Here is a 13,660-nt window from a genome sequence, read left to right on the forward strand (position 1 = left end):
AGGCCTCATGCCCACCCCTTCCCTGCAGCACCCCAGCTAGCCTTCTAGGCCTTTTTTTTTTTTTTTTTTGCCTTCTAGGCTTTCGTAGTGGAGTTTGCAACCACTGATGTGTCCAACTCCAACATTCCCTACTTAGAAAACTGACCCCCACCCCCCTCGCCAAGGTGAAATGATTCGGTGCGGTTCACACTGGCCAGAAATCAGTCTTCATTGTTCTCTTTATTGCTTTTCGGAGTTAGTGCTCTCACCACGAGGTCACACTGTTTTATTTCAAAAATGCTTGCACGTGTTAAATCCAAGAGGGTCCTTACTGAATCTTTCCATCTCTAAGAAGTTCGACCATCACGTATTGTGGAAACTCTTTCCTTGGTGTTTAAAAAAAAGAGAAACACTAAGTTATGTGTGATCATAGCATCACATGGGGCGTCATGCAGACACTTGTTCACACGATTGTTTAACATGAGGGCACAGTAAATCTACCCATTTTCTTGATTAAACAATGGAGATTAAGGAAATAGCAGACTGAGCCAGGCACTGCCTTCAGTTCTCATTGGGAAACATAGGTAGATTTTCTGGAAGAGCCAGTGGCAGTAGGGCAGCCCTGGTGGCTCGGTGGTTTAGTGCCACCTTTGGCCCAGGGCGTGATCCTGGGGTCCTGGGGTTGAGTCCCACATCGGGCTCCCTGCATGGAGTCTGCTTCTCCCTCTGCCTGTGTCTCTGCCTCTCTCTCTCTGTGTCTCTCATGAATAAACAAAACAAAACAAAACAAAAACCCGTGGCAGCTCTGAATCACCTGCCATCTCTAGGAAATACTTCTTCCTACTTCAGGGGCCTCTTTTCTTGTGTTATGTTTATTTGGTTGTCCAACCTAAATCCATGTTTCCTCACAAAGGGCAGCAATGGTCTCGTAAGGAGAGTCATTTTGTCCTTTCTTCCTTCTGATGAATCGACTTCCCCCTCCACCTGACCCTCCTGGCTATGTTCAGGGCGACCAGCAACATCCGTGTGCAGGATGAGCAGGAGCCAAACCAGCTGACTGGTTATTTCAACCATTTATAGAAAAATGGAAGTAGTTCTTCTTCTTCTTCCTCTTCTTCTTCTTCTTCCTCTTCTTCTTCTTCCTTCTTTCTTCTTCCTTTTTTTGAATTTTATTTATTTGACAGAGTGCACAAGCAGGGGGAGCATCAGGCAGAGGCAGAGGGAGAAGCAGACTCCCCGCTGAGCAGGGACCCGGGATGAGGGCCTCGATCCCAGAACCCGGGGATCATGACCTGAGTTAAATGCAGATGCTTAACCCATGGAGCCCCCCACAGGCGCTCCTAAAATGGAAGCTCTCTGTATGCTGAACGATAGTCATAAGTACATCCAGGGCCAGGCCGCGTCCGTTAGTTCATGCATTCATTTGTGCGATGAACATCGCCAGGAGCTCTCCATCCCCGGGAGCAAGAGGAAACACACTGACGGTATGTATGTTCATGAAGGCTGCGCTTCAGGAGGGAGCAGAAGCACCCCTAAAAGCACCAGCCGCAGGTCCCCCAAGGCTGTCTGGGAAGGCTGTGAGTAGAACAGGCCCTGGGGCTGGACTTTGAGGCATGGCCTGCAGTGTGCAGGCGGTGGAAGATGTGGGGATGGGGACCGGGTGCCTGGAGCGCAGCCCTTGTCCCTGGGAAGGCGGTGGGCATCCTGGGGACAGCAGGCCGGGTGGGGGCGGGGGGGGGGGGCCCCCGCTGGGAGGTCAGGCTTTACCGGAGGTCATCAGCAGGGGGCGCCAGCACCACGTCGTCAGGTGCCCTGGGGCGTGGCCACGGCGGGACCACGTGGGGGGCGGGGGGCGATGTAGGAGGGTCTGGCCCAGGTGCCGGGTTGGGTACCGTCCGGCAGGGCGGCCACGGAGGAGGATGCTGGACAGGGAACAGGGGCGAGAGAAGCGATGCTCCCGGGCGAGGGGTGGCAGGTGAGGATGAAGGCGACTCCTTTTTGAGATGCCAGGGAAGCCCTTGGCTGGGGTGAGGGAGGGGGGACAGGTGAGAGGGTTCTGAGCTTAGGAGCAAAGAGCCTGTGGACAAAAGCCGAAGCCAGGTGTTTCTTGGACACCTGCCTTGGGGCACAGCAGGGAAGCAGACCTCACACACCGAGAAAGGGGATTGATTGTCAGCGCCCAAGAGGAGGACCCTCGTGGACTTGGGTGCGGGGCAGCCCTGGCCCTGCTCCCTCAGACCCTCCTTTCCATCTCGCGTCTCTTCTCAACACCATCGCTGTACAGAGGGGACAACTCGGAGGTGGCCAAAACCGCATGGGCACGTGGGCACCGCTCCCCACCCCTCCCCCCTGATTTCAGCTCAGGTAGGTCATGACCTCAAGGCTGAGAGATGGAGCCTCACACTGGGCTCCATGCTCAGCAGGGAGTCTGCTTGAGATTCTCTCTCCCTCTGCCCCTCCCTCACCCCCCGCTGGCACTCTCTCTCTAAATAAAATAATAATAATAAAAAGGGAGCAAATGGAATCTTACTGCAGAGGTCTGGTATATAGAAGTGGTAAGAGCCATGCTGCTGTGGTCACAAGGATGGGCCTCATGCCCACCCCTTCCCTGCAGCACCCCAGCTAGCCTTCTAGGCTTTTGTAGTGGAGTTTATAACCACTGATGTGTCCAATTCTGACATTCCCTACTTAGAAATCTGACACCTCCCCCAAAGGTGAAATGATTCCGTGCGGTTGGGTGGCCACTGACACCCTGGGGCCGCCGCCCTGGGGCCTCAGGCTTGCAGATCCTTGGGCTCCTCCGGGCTGAGCTTCAGCAGCTTGTCCACACAGAGCAAGATGAGGGTGAGGAACCACAGGCTCCATCCAACTGCCGCGGCGATCCAGCCATACTCATCCACGCCGGGGTGGCAGCAGCGAGCCGCTTGGGGACAGAAGTCCACGTCTGCCGAGGAAGGGACAGCAAGGACACCGCGGTGCATAGCCCCCCGCCCCCTCCGCCCCCCCCCCCCCCCAGGTAAGGAATGAGACCAGAGCTCATGCTCGCTAAAGCACACTGCACAGGTGTCACCTGCTCCATGCCCGTCCCCTTATTCATCCCTCGCAGGGTGGGAGGCGACACTTAACTACTCCCATCTCCCTGGAAGGAGCCCACGCTGTGACTCGCCCAAGAGGGGGCACCAGATGGCAGAGCGAGAACTCGAACCCAGGTCTCAAGGAATCCAAAGCCCCACACTCAACCTCCACGAGTCACTGCCCTATTATGGGGGCTTCGGAAATACCCAGAAGTGAACGCACGGTTATTCAGGGAGGGCAGCAGTAAAGGGAGCCAGACATAGAAGAAAGCAAAACTTTCTGTTAATTGGATGTGTGGAAACAATGCTTGCTGCTTTAGGAAGTACTGCCTTCTTGCCCTTAGGAGTATTCAGGGAGAGGATGGACAGAAATAGGCAAAGGGTACCCAGAACAAAGCTCCTACATTGGGCAGAAGTTGGACTTGACTGGTAGCTTTTTTTTTTTAAGATTTTATTTATTTATTCATGAGAGACACAGAGAGAGAGGCAGAGACACATAGGCAGAGGGAGAAGCAGGCTCCATGCAGGGAGTCCAATGTGGGACTCGATCCCAGGACCCCAGGATCACGCCCTGAGCCCAAGGCAGATGCTCAACCACTGAGCCACCCAGGCGTCCCCCCTTCTAAGTTTCTAATGCATGTTTGGCTGCCATCCTGTGGATGGGTCGTTCAAGCCACCTGTACCAAAGATTGTGAGCCGACATCAGGGTCAAGGCTGAGATAGCTTTTAAGATATGCTATGCAAGCAGTTCTGGGGGTGACAAACAGACCATACCAGTGCACAGGAAGGTCAGGCTGGCACTCTACCACTGGACCCCAATCAACAGAAAGCAAGCAGGCTTAAGTGTCCCTCCCAGATCCAGGGCCAGCTCTGGGTTTAGGGCAGTTGTCAGGAGATGCTTACTGGGGCACTGCTCCAGGGTTCCAGGGTCTGGGTGATGGGTGGTCAGGGTTGAGTTGTCACTGTTCCTCGCTTCTGGAAGGAAAAGACAGAAGATGGTCTCAGGCAGTAGGGGAATCCATTCCCAGGCACAGAGTGAAATCTTTTTTGTCAGTTAGTGGTGATAGTACACCAAGGATTATAGAAGTTCCAGTCTAGGTGCTTTAAGATGTCATGTAATAAGACTAACCCTCTGTTACGGGCCAGACTGTCCCCACCACATTCATTGAAGTTCTAACCCACAGTAGTGATTGTATTTGGAGAAAGAGCCTTTAAAGAGGTTAAATCAAGATTAAATGGAGTCATATGGGTGGGTCCTCATCCAATATGACTAGTGTCCTTGAGAGAAAGGGAAGACACTAGGGAGGCACCTGCACAGAGAAAAGACTAGGTGAGGTCACAGTGAAAAGGTGGCCATCTGTGAGCCAAGGAGAGAGGCCTCAGGAGAAGACACACCTGCTGACACCTGGAGTCTCCAGAACTGTCAGAAAATAAGTTTCTGTTGTTTTAGCCACCCAGTCTGTGGTATGTTTTTATGGCAGCAAAAGAATACACTTCCCTTTTCCTTTCATTATTATCATTCAGAGACGCTTACCTGCATGTCTCATTGACTCACAGCTTCACACTTCATCTCCTTCATATCTCATCCTTCAGTGGCCAAGGGCCTGCTGCAAAGAGCTTTCCAAACACTCTATTTTAGCTGTTTCCTATGCAAATAGCTCCATCTAGAAATGGTTTTTCTCCTATATATTAAAGCAAACACTTAACAATCTCAAATGTCTTCTCCTAACTACTTTCAATTCCCTTCACAAACTTGAACAAATGAATGTTGAAATCTGACTTTGATTGTTTACTTCTCGTGATTATGATGGTATTACTCAGGCAGATGGTTATCAAAAAAATTAAATGCTATACCACCAAATCCAGAGATGGCTAGAATTTGCAACCATTAGAATTGTCTCTTGATCAATAAATAAGGAGCGCAAAGATAAAAAGAACTTCAGTGGAAATTCTCAAAGTTCTGTCAGAGTGTGGAGGTGAGGGGGGGCTACAGAGATGAACATAAAGATTCTCAATTCCAAAAAACCATCATCTACCTTCCCTCTCATAACTGAGAATGAGCAGATGGATGATCCAGGTCTATTCTGTACAACATGGCAATTACATGTGGCTCTTCAAATTTATTAAAATGAAATAAAAAAATGCAACTTCCTGATAGTATTAGCCACACTTCAAGGGCTCAGTTACCACACTGGATCACCACATTCTGAAATGCTGCCATATTGGAAGCATAGCACAGAAATGGAACATTTCTGTAGAGGCTGCTTTTAGGCAACAGGTGTGAACAATGGAAACTTGCAGGAGGCACAAGGGCCCCCAGCGCCCCCTAGCTGAAATGCAAACAGGCTCATTAAGCGACCCACCTCGGGAATAGTCGACCCACCTCGGGAATAGTCGTGAACCCTAACTGACCAATTACAACAGGCATAGCTCCTCAGATTACCAAAACAGGACATTCCCCACGCTCCCTCACTCTGCCCTATAACTATAGCCCCTCACCACCACCTAGAAGCAGACAGTCCCTCCTCTGCTGTCCTGCCTGCTGCTCCCTTGCAGTGTATTCAATAAATTTCTATCTCCTTTATTCTGCCCTGAGTAAATTCTCTCACCATCGGTATCGCTGGCCCTCACCTAATCAGGACACCCCACAACTTCCATCACCAAAAAATTTTTGTTAGATGGCATTCATCTTGGTAGATCAAGACCAAGAAGCCAATTTTAAAGAATTGTTCTGGAAATTAATTATATTGCTGTTCCGCTTCCTTTGAGGATGCAAAAAAAAAAAAAAAGTGGTTTAGAAACTCTCAAGGCTCCACTGACCCTAGGTCAGTGTGTCCTTCAAAGGAGCTTGTTGTCAGGTAGCAGGACAAGTCAGGAGGAAACTTCTCGTTTGGCCAAAGCCATGAAATTGCTGCTTAGAGTGATTTTATGCCACTCCCCTCCCCCCCCCAGCCACTCCAATGTCCTGCCTGGGGTATAGTAATTACCTTGACACAATCTGATTGTTACTGTAAATTATTTACAGCTAAATGGCTTAGAACTTGGTCTTTATTTGTTTTGGAATAATTGATTCCTCAACATTTAATTTTCCTTTTTAACCCAACTAACTTCCTTGGCCTTGACTTTCATCTCCCCTCTGCCCTAGAATGGAAGTGGTCCCCATTTGGACCAAGTGAATGGAAAAAAACCTAGTTAACCAGATGCTGGTGTTAGGTTAAGCCATCTGAAATTGCCATTTGATAGGTCAAAAAATTTGTCAATATCGGTAATTTTATATGGTTTGAACTAAATAGTCTAGTTATTAATTTCTAAGAAGTTAAGCCTCAGCCTCCACCCTCGTAAGCATAGCTGGTCAGAGACTAGTCCAGCTTGGGGTCACTTCCAAAGTACAGGGTGCTAATAATTAAGTGCAGTTAAATTTGTCAGGTTTTTTGAGAGCCTATCATAAACAAGTCACTGTGAGGGTAAACAAATGAAAAAAATAAAATACTTATTTAGGGAGGGGTATGGGAAAATAAAACAAACATGCTAACATTCATTGAGTGTTTACCCTGTGCTAATTTACTAACAGTTCTTTATATGCAGTAGTCTCCTTTCATCTTTATGACAAGCCTATATGTAAGCGTTGTGATTATCCCCACCGTATAAATGAGAAAACTGGGGCACAGAGACATTGAGTGATTTGCTCAACATCACACAGCTAGTAAGTTGTGGAAGCCAGAATTGAGTTGAGGCTGAGTGGCTATAGAGCTCATACCCTGAAACTCCAAAGGAGGGTGGTGAGGACAAGGGAGACAGGCACAGCCCTGAGGGGTCCTTGAGGCTCAGTTTTGAGAGAGGGAAATCTGTCAAGGGCAGGGCAGGAGCTGCAGGGGCAAGATCAAAGCCAGAGGCCAGGGAACCTGGGTGCTCAGTGGCTGAGCATCTGCCTTTGGCTCAAGTTGTGATCCTGGGGTCCTGGGACTCCATCCTTGCGGGGAGCCTGCTTCTCCCTCTGCCTGTGTCTCTGCCTCTCTCTATGTGTCTCTTATGAATAAATAAATTAAAAGTCTTAAAAAATATAAGGCCAGAGGCCAAAGCCAGGAGCATAAGAATATGAGGGAGTTCTCTCTGCAGGGGGAGAGCCCAGCCTGAGAGAGCAAGACAGGGGCTGCTACTCAACCCTCCTAGCGTCCATGAGCACACAGGGTAATAACTCCACGTCTCTTGTGCTGGGGAAGGTGGGAGAATCATCAACAGCATTTGGCAGGTTTTGTGCCTTAGGGTTTTATGGAAGTTGCAAAGGGAGAACAGGGTCAACGGAGGGACCAGAGGACCTCAGGTGAGGAACAGAGTACAAAGGGGCAATTGCAAATCACAATAGCCAGGGGCCCTGAGAAGGAGCAGTGGAGACACAGCGCCCATTAAAATGTCATTTTAGGCCAATTTTGGTCTCTTGATGGGAGAGACTGTCAGTACATCACATTTTTCCTGTTGCTTTGTGGCAAAGTCCAGTAGAGGTGGCTAATCCTGTCCTAGCTGAGGAGTTGAGTATTTGATCGTGGTCTTAGGTCTTAGGTAAACGTAAGACACCCCCAGCCCAACCTACCACCTCCTGCCTAATCCTTCCGGTGAGAAAAAACTGTTTGCTCTTCTCTTTGTGTGGGACCAACCCTAGCCAAAGAATCCTCCTTCCTCCCTTCCCCCACCCCTCTTCCCCCCTTCTCCTCCCTCCCCCTTCCTCCCCCCCTCCTCCACCTCTTCTCTCCCTCCCCTCTTCTTCCCAGCGTGGCCAAGAATAAAGCTCACAGTTCTACCTGCCAAGCAAGCCAAGTGGAAGGAGGCAAAGAGCAGGACGAGGGCCAGGGCGGCCCGGAGCGCAGAGGTGAGGCGCTTCATGCTGGAGAGGGAGGCATCTGTCCGCACCATCCCTGCAGAGGTGTGCCGAGGGCTGCGTGCCATGTGTCCTGTGTGTGCCGTGTCTTGCGGGAGCTTGAAAGCAGTGCTGTCAGAGGTGAATTTCTGCTCTGTGTTTGGGGGAAAAGAGAAGGGGTGGAGCAAAAGAAACCAGCTGTCACTCCTCACTCTCACCTCTTTAGAAGGCAAGCTGAACTATGTAGGCTGGGGGCGGGGGGGGGGGGGGGAGGGGAGGAGGGAGGGGCCATTTATGCAATTCTGCCTAGAGTTCACGTGTTATCCCTACTGATGAAAGAGGGGACAGGAGAGGAGTTTTGTGTCCTGCCAGGTCCTTGAAGTTGAGTTTGCTGCCTCTTTCATCTGCCAATGTAGCGCTGGATTCTTTCTTCTCTGTAGCACAGTATTTGCTGACACCTACCCTGTGCAATGAATCCCTGCCCTCGAAGTGCTTTCGTTATAGACATATATCATTAAAACACAGAGCAATGTTTGAGGAATGACTCCAGAAGGACAAAGGGCTTTGGTTCTTAGCAGCAAGAAGCCACCATCTGCTGATGGGATGCTTCGCGACAAATATGGTGCTTGAGTTGGGCCTTGAAGATGAATAGAATTTTGACAGGCAAAGAGGAGAGGAGGGCACTAGAGACAGGAGGGACAGATGAGTAAAGGTCCAGAGGTCAGGGGTGCTTGAGAGTCCCCTGTGAATCCGCTGCAGCCCAGATGCTCAGAGGGGACCTGAGGAGGGGGATACAGAGAGGTGACTGGCCAGCCATGAGACTGACAGACTGGTGTGCCAGCCTGGGGAGTTTGAAACAATCAGGAGGCAAAAGAAAGGCTGTGTGAAGACTTTGAACCAAATAGTAACATTTATTTATATTTGTAAAGATTTTATTTATTTATTCATGAGAAACACAGAGAGAGAGACAGAGACATAGGCAGAGGGAGAAGCAGGCTCCCTGCAGGGAGCCCAATGAGGGACTTGATCCCAGGACCCCAGGATCAAGACATGAGCCAAAGGCAGATGCTCAATCACTGAGCCACCCAGGTGCCCCAATAGTAACATTTATTGCACATCCCCCATTTATCTGAAAGGCATCTTCATAGGCATATGGGACCCAATGATGCCTAACGTGATCCTAATGGTCCAGCAATGAAATCAGCAATAAAGAAAGATGTGTGGTGCAGCATGGTAACACTCAAACATGGATATCTTCTGCGGTTGTGGGAATACGAGAGAGACGGGGGGGGGGGGGGGGGGGGGCTGGGGTGGAGAGGTTAAATCTGCCTGAGAGGCACAAGGGAAACACTCACAGAGGAGAGGACATTTGGACTGGGTATTAAAGTCTGCCTACACAGATGGGTGCTGATGGCCTTTCTAATAAATGGAACAGCACACACAGGGCAAGGGAATTGTCTGTGTGCATGCAGGGCTGCCTTGTATAGATAAGTGCACTGTCTTCTTGCACAAGAACTGGCCTGGTCAAGAGAGTGAGGTAGAGATCCTTGCTCATTTGACACTATGTGGAAGGATGTGTAAACCATGTGTAAGCTCAGGGTAAGGGAGTCTTATTGGAATACATTAGCCCAGTGGAGGCATTTTTTTTTCTAATTTGTCCCAAAGTACAAATTAGTCGTGGTCCTATATTCTTGGGTTGGAGGGTTGGGGGCAGAAGTGCTTTAAGAAGGCTAATCTGGGCAGCCCCGGTGGCTCAGTGGTTTGGCGCTGCCTACAGCCCAGGGCATGATCCTGGAGACCCAGGATCGAGTCCCACATCGGGCTTCCTGCATGGAGCCTGCTTCACCCTCTGCCTTTGTCTCTGCCTCTCTCTCTCTCTCTCTCCTCTCTGTGTATTCTCATGAATGAATAAATAAAATCTTTAAAAAAAAAAAAAAGAAGGCTAATCTGCAGGTGATGTACCCACATCTGGTTTAGACCTGCCACTTGGTCAAATGTTCAGCTACTGCTACGTACTGGGCATTTGGTATGGGAGGGAGGTCTGCAGTGGGTAAGGCAACAGAGTCCCTGTCCTCAAGAAGCTCAGGGTCCAGTGAGGGAGAGAGACCAAAAAATAATGACAGCATGATGACATAAGTGTGGTGAGGAAGTCTTGACAAAGAATGGGAAAATCATGGAGGAGGTTTGGGGACGAGGGGGTTCAGTGAACATTTCACCATAAGGAAGGCATTTTTTTTTTAAGATTTTATTTCTTTATTCATGAGAGGCACAGAGAGGCAGAAACATAGGCAGAGGTAGAAGCAGGTTCCCTGTGGAAAGCCTAATGTGGGACTCGATAAGGAAGCCATTTTGACCTGAAACTTGAAATCTGTGTGGTCTACAAGGCACAGGAGACGGGATCAGTGTGTGCAAGACCTCTGAAGCACGAATGTGTGCCCCTTGACTGAGGAGGAATCACCATCTTGGGAGTACGGGATAGATTCATGGTGTGTCTGGTTTGACTATTGTAAATGGTCCTGAATGGCGGACTAAACAAACTGGATTCTCTCTTACAACTGGGGCACCTTATAAGGAACTTGTACATGTAGACACCTTTATATTTCAGAAACACTGGAGGATAGATCCATGGAGGGCAGGCCTGGATTCAGGGAGATCCGCTAAGAAGCTGTTGCAAAAATCCCAGCCAGATGGGGCACCTGGCTGCCTCAATTGGTAAAGCATGTAGCTCTTGATCTCAGCATTGTGAGTTCCAGCACCACGTTGAGTTTAGAGCTTACTTAAAAACAACAACAACAACAACAACAACAACAAAAAACCCAGCCAGAGATCAAAGGAGCCCTGAAATAAAGAGCTGGACTGAGGATAGAGAACAGGGGAACAGAATCAAGAGGCATTTAGCTGGCTAAATCAACAGAAGGGAACCCAGGGAGTGGCATCCTGAGTGAAGGTTTCCAGCTGGGGCGGGTGGGTGGCCATGAAGCCAGCCTGGGGTGGAATTCCAGCCCAGCTCTTCTTGGCTGAGTGGCCCTGGCAAGATACTTTATACGTCAGGTTCCTTATCTGAAAAGGAATAGGATCTATCTCATGACTTGTTATGATGACTTAAGGAAGTAATCCATCTGAAGTGCTTCACATAGTGCTGCTGGCTGAGCAGTAAATGCTCAGTACTCAGTAAATGTTAACTATCATTTAAACAGAAGGATCATCATACATTGAAAATGTGGAACAAAGGCAGTTTTAGGAGAAAAATAATGCTATTTATGTATTTATTTATATCCTGCCTCAGTCCAAAAAAGGGTATAAGGAAGCTTACATAGAATTAATAAGCTAGATAAAGTAAATTTAAAATGAATGGGAAGAAATGAGGTAAAGAGAAATTTAAGGTAGGAAATATGAGATGGATCCGTGAGTTTAGAGCACAAAATGGCACACTTGTTTTCTAAGCTTTGTGGTAATTAGTGTGAAGAAAGAGTCACCTGCACGCAGGCCACCTGTCTGACTCATGAGCTTGCAAGGTGCAAAACAACAGTGTGAGTACGACTGCTCTTGATACCAGCACTAGAGAGACATTTTCTCCTTGGATCCTCCACAGAGATGACATTCCTTAATGGGACAGACACTGTTCTCAACATTTCCCTCACAGTAAACTCCGTGATAGGCTTCATAGACCAGGGCTGGTGTATCCCGCGAGCACTAGAGAGGACAACAGTGCATGGGGTCAACAAGATTTTCAAGGGTCTTGAAAATGCTTGAGACCTGTAAAGAGGTGCTCAGATCTCAGACTGTGCATTCAAAAAGAAAATATGGGGATTATAAGGAAAGGAGAGGAACTGAGTGGGAAAAATTAGGGAGATAAACTGTGAGAGATTACTAACTCTAGGAAACAAAGAGTTGCGGAAGGGGAGGTGGGCGGGGAGGATAGGGTAACTAGGTGGCAGGTACTGAGGAGGGCACTTAACTGGGTGTTATATTTTGGCAAATTGAATTTAAATTTTAAAAAAGTAAAAAAGAAAGAAAGAGAGAGAGAGAAAGAAAAGATGGGAACACCTAGGTGGCTCAGTGGTTGAGCGTCTGCCTTTGGCTCAGGGCATGATCCCGGGGTCCTGGGATCAAATCCCACATCAGGCTCCCTGCAGGGGAGGGAGCCTGTTTCTCCTTCTGCCTATGTCTCTGCCTCTCTGTGTGTGTCTCTCATGAATAAATAAAATCTTAAAAAAAAAAAAAAGATTTCAACAGCAAAGTTATACAATTCATTTTAAATACATAAACAGAAGCAATCTAACATAGGATGTTGGGTGCATCTTAATATATTTGATGTGAGCAGATCGTGTCCTTCCAAAATGATGACAGCCTGGGACATGCAGGGATTTGAAACAGCCCTGCCTGGGGTCTTTTTGACAGTGGTTTGAGTAGAACCCACTGATCTAAACAGACAGTATCATATCGCATCATACCAGTGAAAGCAACTCTGGATGTAACTGATGGAAAGAGCAAGGACAATAATCTGTCCCCACTCTCTCTCTTTTCAACACAGTGTTGTTTGGCTGGGACTGTTTTAGATTAGGTGTTTCCAAGTCAATTGAAAGACAAACATTTTCTTAACAGATGAAAAAATTTTCTTACCCTAAAATAGAACTGGATGGACTTGACTGGTATCTGATAACTCATTAATTCCCAAAGGAAGAGCAGCAAAGCAACTATTTTTACAAACGTCACTATTATTAGTTTTTTTTTTTTTTTTTTTTTTAAAGCAGGTCTTTAATTAATAACTCCATGCGGCTGGTTACCTCACCTAGCAACTCTCTCATACATTTTACATTAGGTTTGCTTTGGAGAGCATACCGGGAAGTTAAATTGCTCAAAGCTAGACATTCTACAGGAACTTCCTCAAGATTTTTTTTAATGGTTGAAATAAGTGTTTGGTTACACATACTTTAAAAAAAAGTCCAGGCTAAAATGTGGCCAGGCTCCATGGTAGTGGTTGAGATGGGATTGGCCAAGATGGTGGTAGTTCTGTGGCCTTCACTGCCTTCTAGTTCATGTTTTCCCTGATAAAATTGCATTTAAAAAAGAAAAGGAGGGGGCACAGTGTTTAGTGTGGTAAAAGACAAAACCAGCATTCTGTGGCCTGGAGTGGCTTCCTGTAGATAGGATATTATATGTTAAGGAAGCTTCCCTTGTGATTCTGGTAGGCCCCTTTCCGTCTTCCACCTTTGGGAAAAGAAGAGACCACTGGCTTTGAACTTGGGGTTCATTTCCAACTAACCCATCCTGTAGAGAATCATGGCCCTCACCACGACTATGCCTGCTATTCCCTAACTTCTGACCAGAGGTAGATCCATGGCTCTTTCTGTAGAGGGCTTTGTCAGGATCTGTTTTCACAAAATAATGTCAGTCTGTAAATGGTGCATGGGGCTGAAATACGTAGCTTCACCTAAGCAGGATCTAGTTTGCGGGGTAGCTTAACTACACTCCCTGCTGCTCAGTTATGGGTTTATAATTTGGAAAGAGTGAGAAAGAAAAATGGAGTTCAATCTCGAGATCATGCCCTAGAATTGATCAAAGTAATCGAGTGAACGAGGTCTTGAGTCCACCGTTTGGAACCATTTTTGAGCAGTTCCCTAGGATAATTCATTCAGCTCTTGCACTAGGGTGGGCAGTGGTACCAGAGAGAAGTAGGGTGAACAAAGGGATGGGATTTCTTCTCAGCTAAGGCCATCTTCCATGTAGGCCCTGGATCTCATTCCTTCCCATC

The 13,660-nt window shown here is 48.0% G+C and overlaps 2 protein-coding genes across 12 annotated transcripts in view; one reads left to right on the plus strand and one right to left on the minus strand.

Annotated features, from left to right (window-relative positions):
* Positions 1 to 200: 200 nt before the first annotated feature.
* TMEM213 (transmembrane protein 213) lies at positions 201 to 8,139 on the minus strand. The gene is made up of 3 exons (XM_025433921.3): positions 7,850 to 8,139; positions 3,957 to 4,028; positions 201 to 2,923 (listed from the first exon to the last, which is right to left on the minus strand). Exons 1-3 carry the CDS (start codon positions 7,992 to 7,994, stop codon positions 2,754 to 2,756), a joined length of 387 nt encoding a protein of 128 aa, XP_025289706.1. The 5' UTR covers positions 7,995 to 8,139; the 3' UTR covers positions 201 to 2,753.
* Positions 7,829 to 13,660, plus strand: part of ATP6V0A4 (ATPase H+ transporting V0 subunit a4) — an 84,848-nt gene continuing 79,016 nt past the window's right edge. For all 11 annotated transcript variants that reach the window (XM_049095239.1, XM_035699730.2, XM_049095240.1 and 8 more), the window contains exon 1: positions 7,829 to 8,046. The gene's annotated coding sequence lies outside the window, so the exon portion shown is untranslated. The remainder of the gene's footprint in view (positions 8,047 to 13,660) is intronic.

Source organism: Canis lupus, chromosome 16 (assembly GCF_003254725.2).
Source record: "Canis lupus dingo isolate Sandy chromosome 16, ASM325472v2, whole genome shotgun sequence".
In the NCBI taxonomy this organism is placed as follows: domain Eukaryota; kingdom Metazoa; phylum Chordata; class Mammalia; order Carnivora; family Canidae; genus Canis; species Canis lupus.

Coding starts and splice junctions, on each gene's coding strand:
- TMEM213 (XM_025433921.3), bottom strand. CDS start 7,994: ATGGCACGCAGCCCTCGGCACACCTCTGCAGGGATGGTGCGGACAGAT. Junction 4,029..7,849: donor CCACTTGGCTTGCTTGGCAG/GTAGAACTGTGA, acceptor TTTTCCTTCCAG/AAGCGAGGAACAGTGACAAC. Junction 2,924..3,956: donor AACCCTGGAGCAGTGCCCCA/GTAAGCATCTCC, acceptor CTTCCTCGGCAG/ACGTGGACTTCTGTCCCCAA.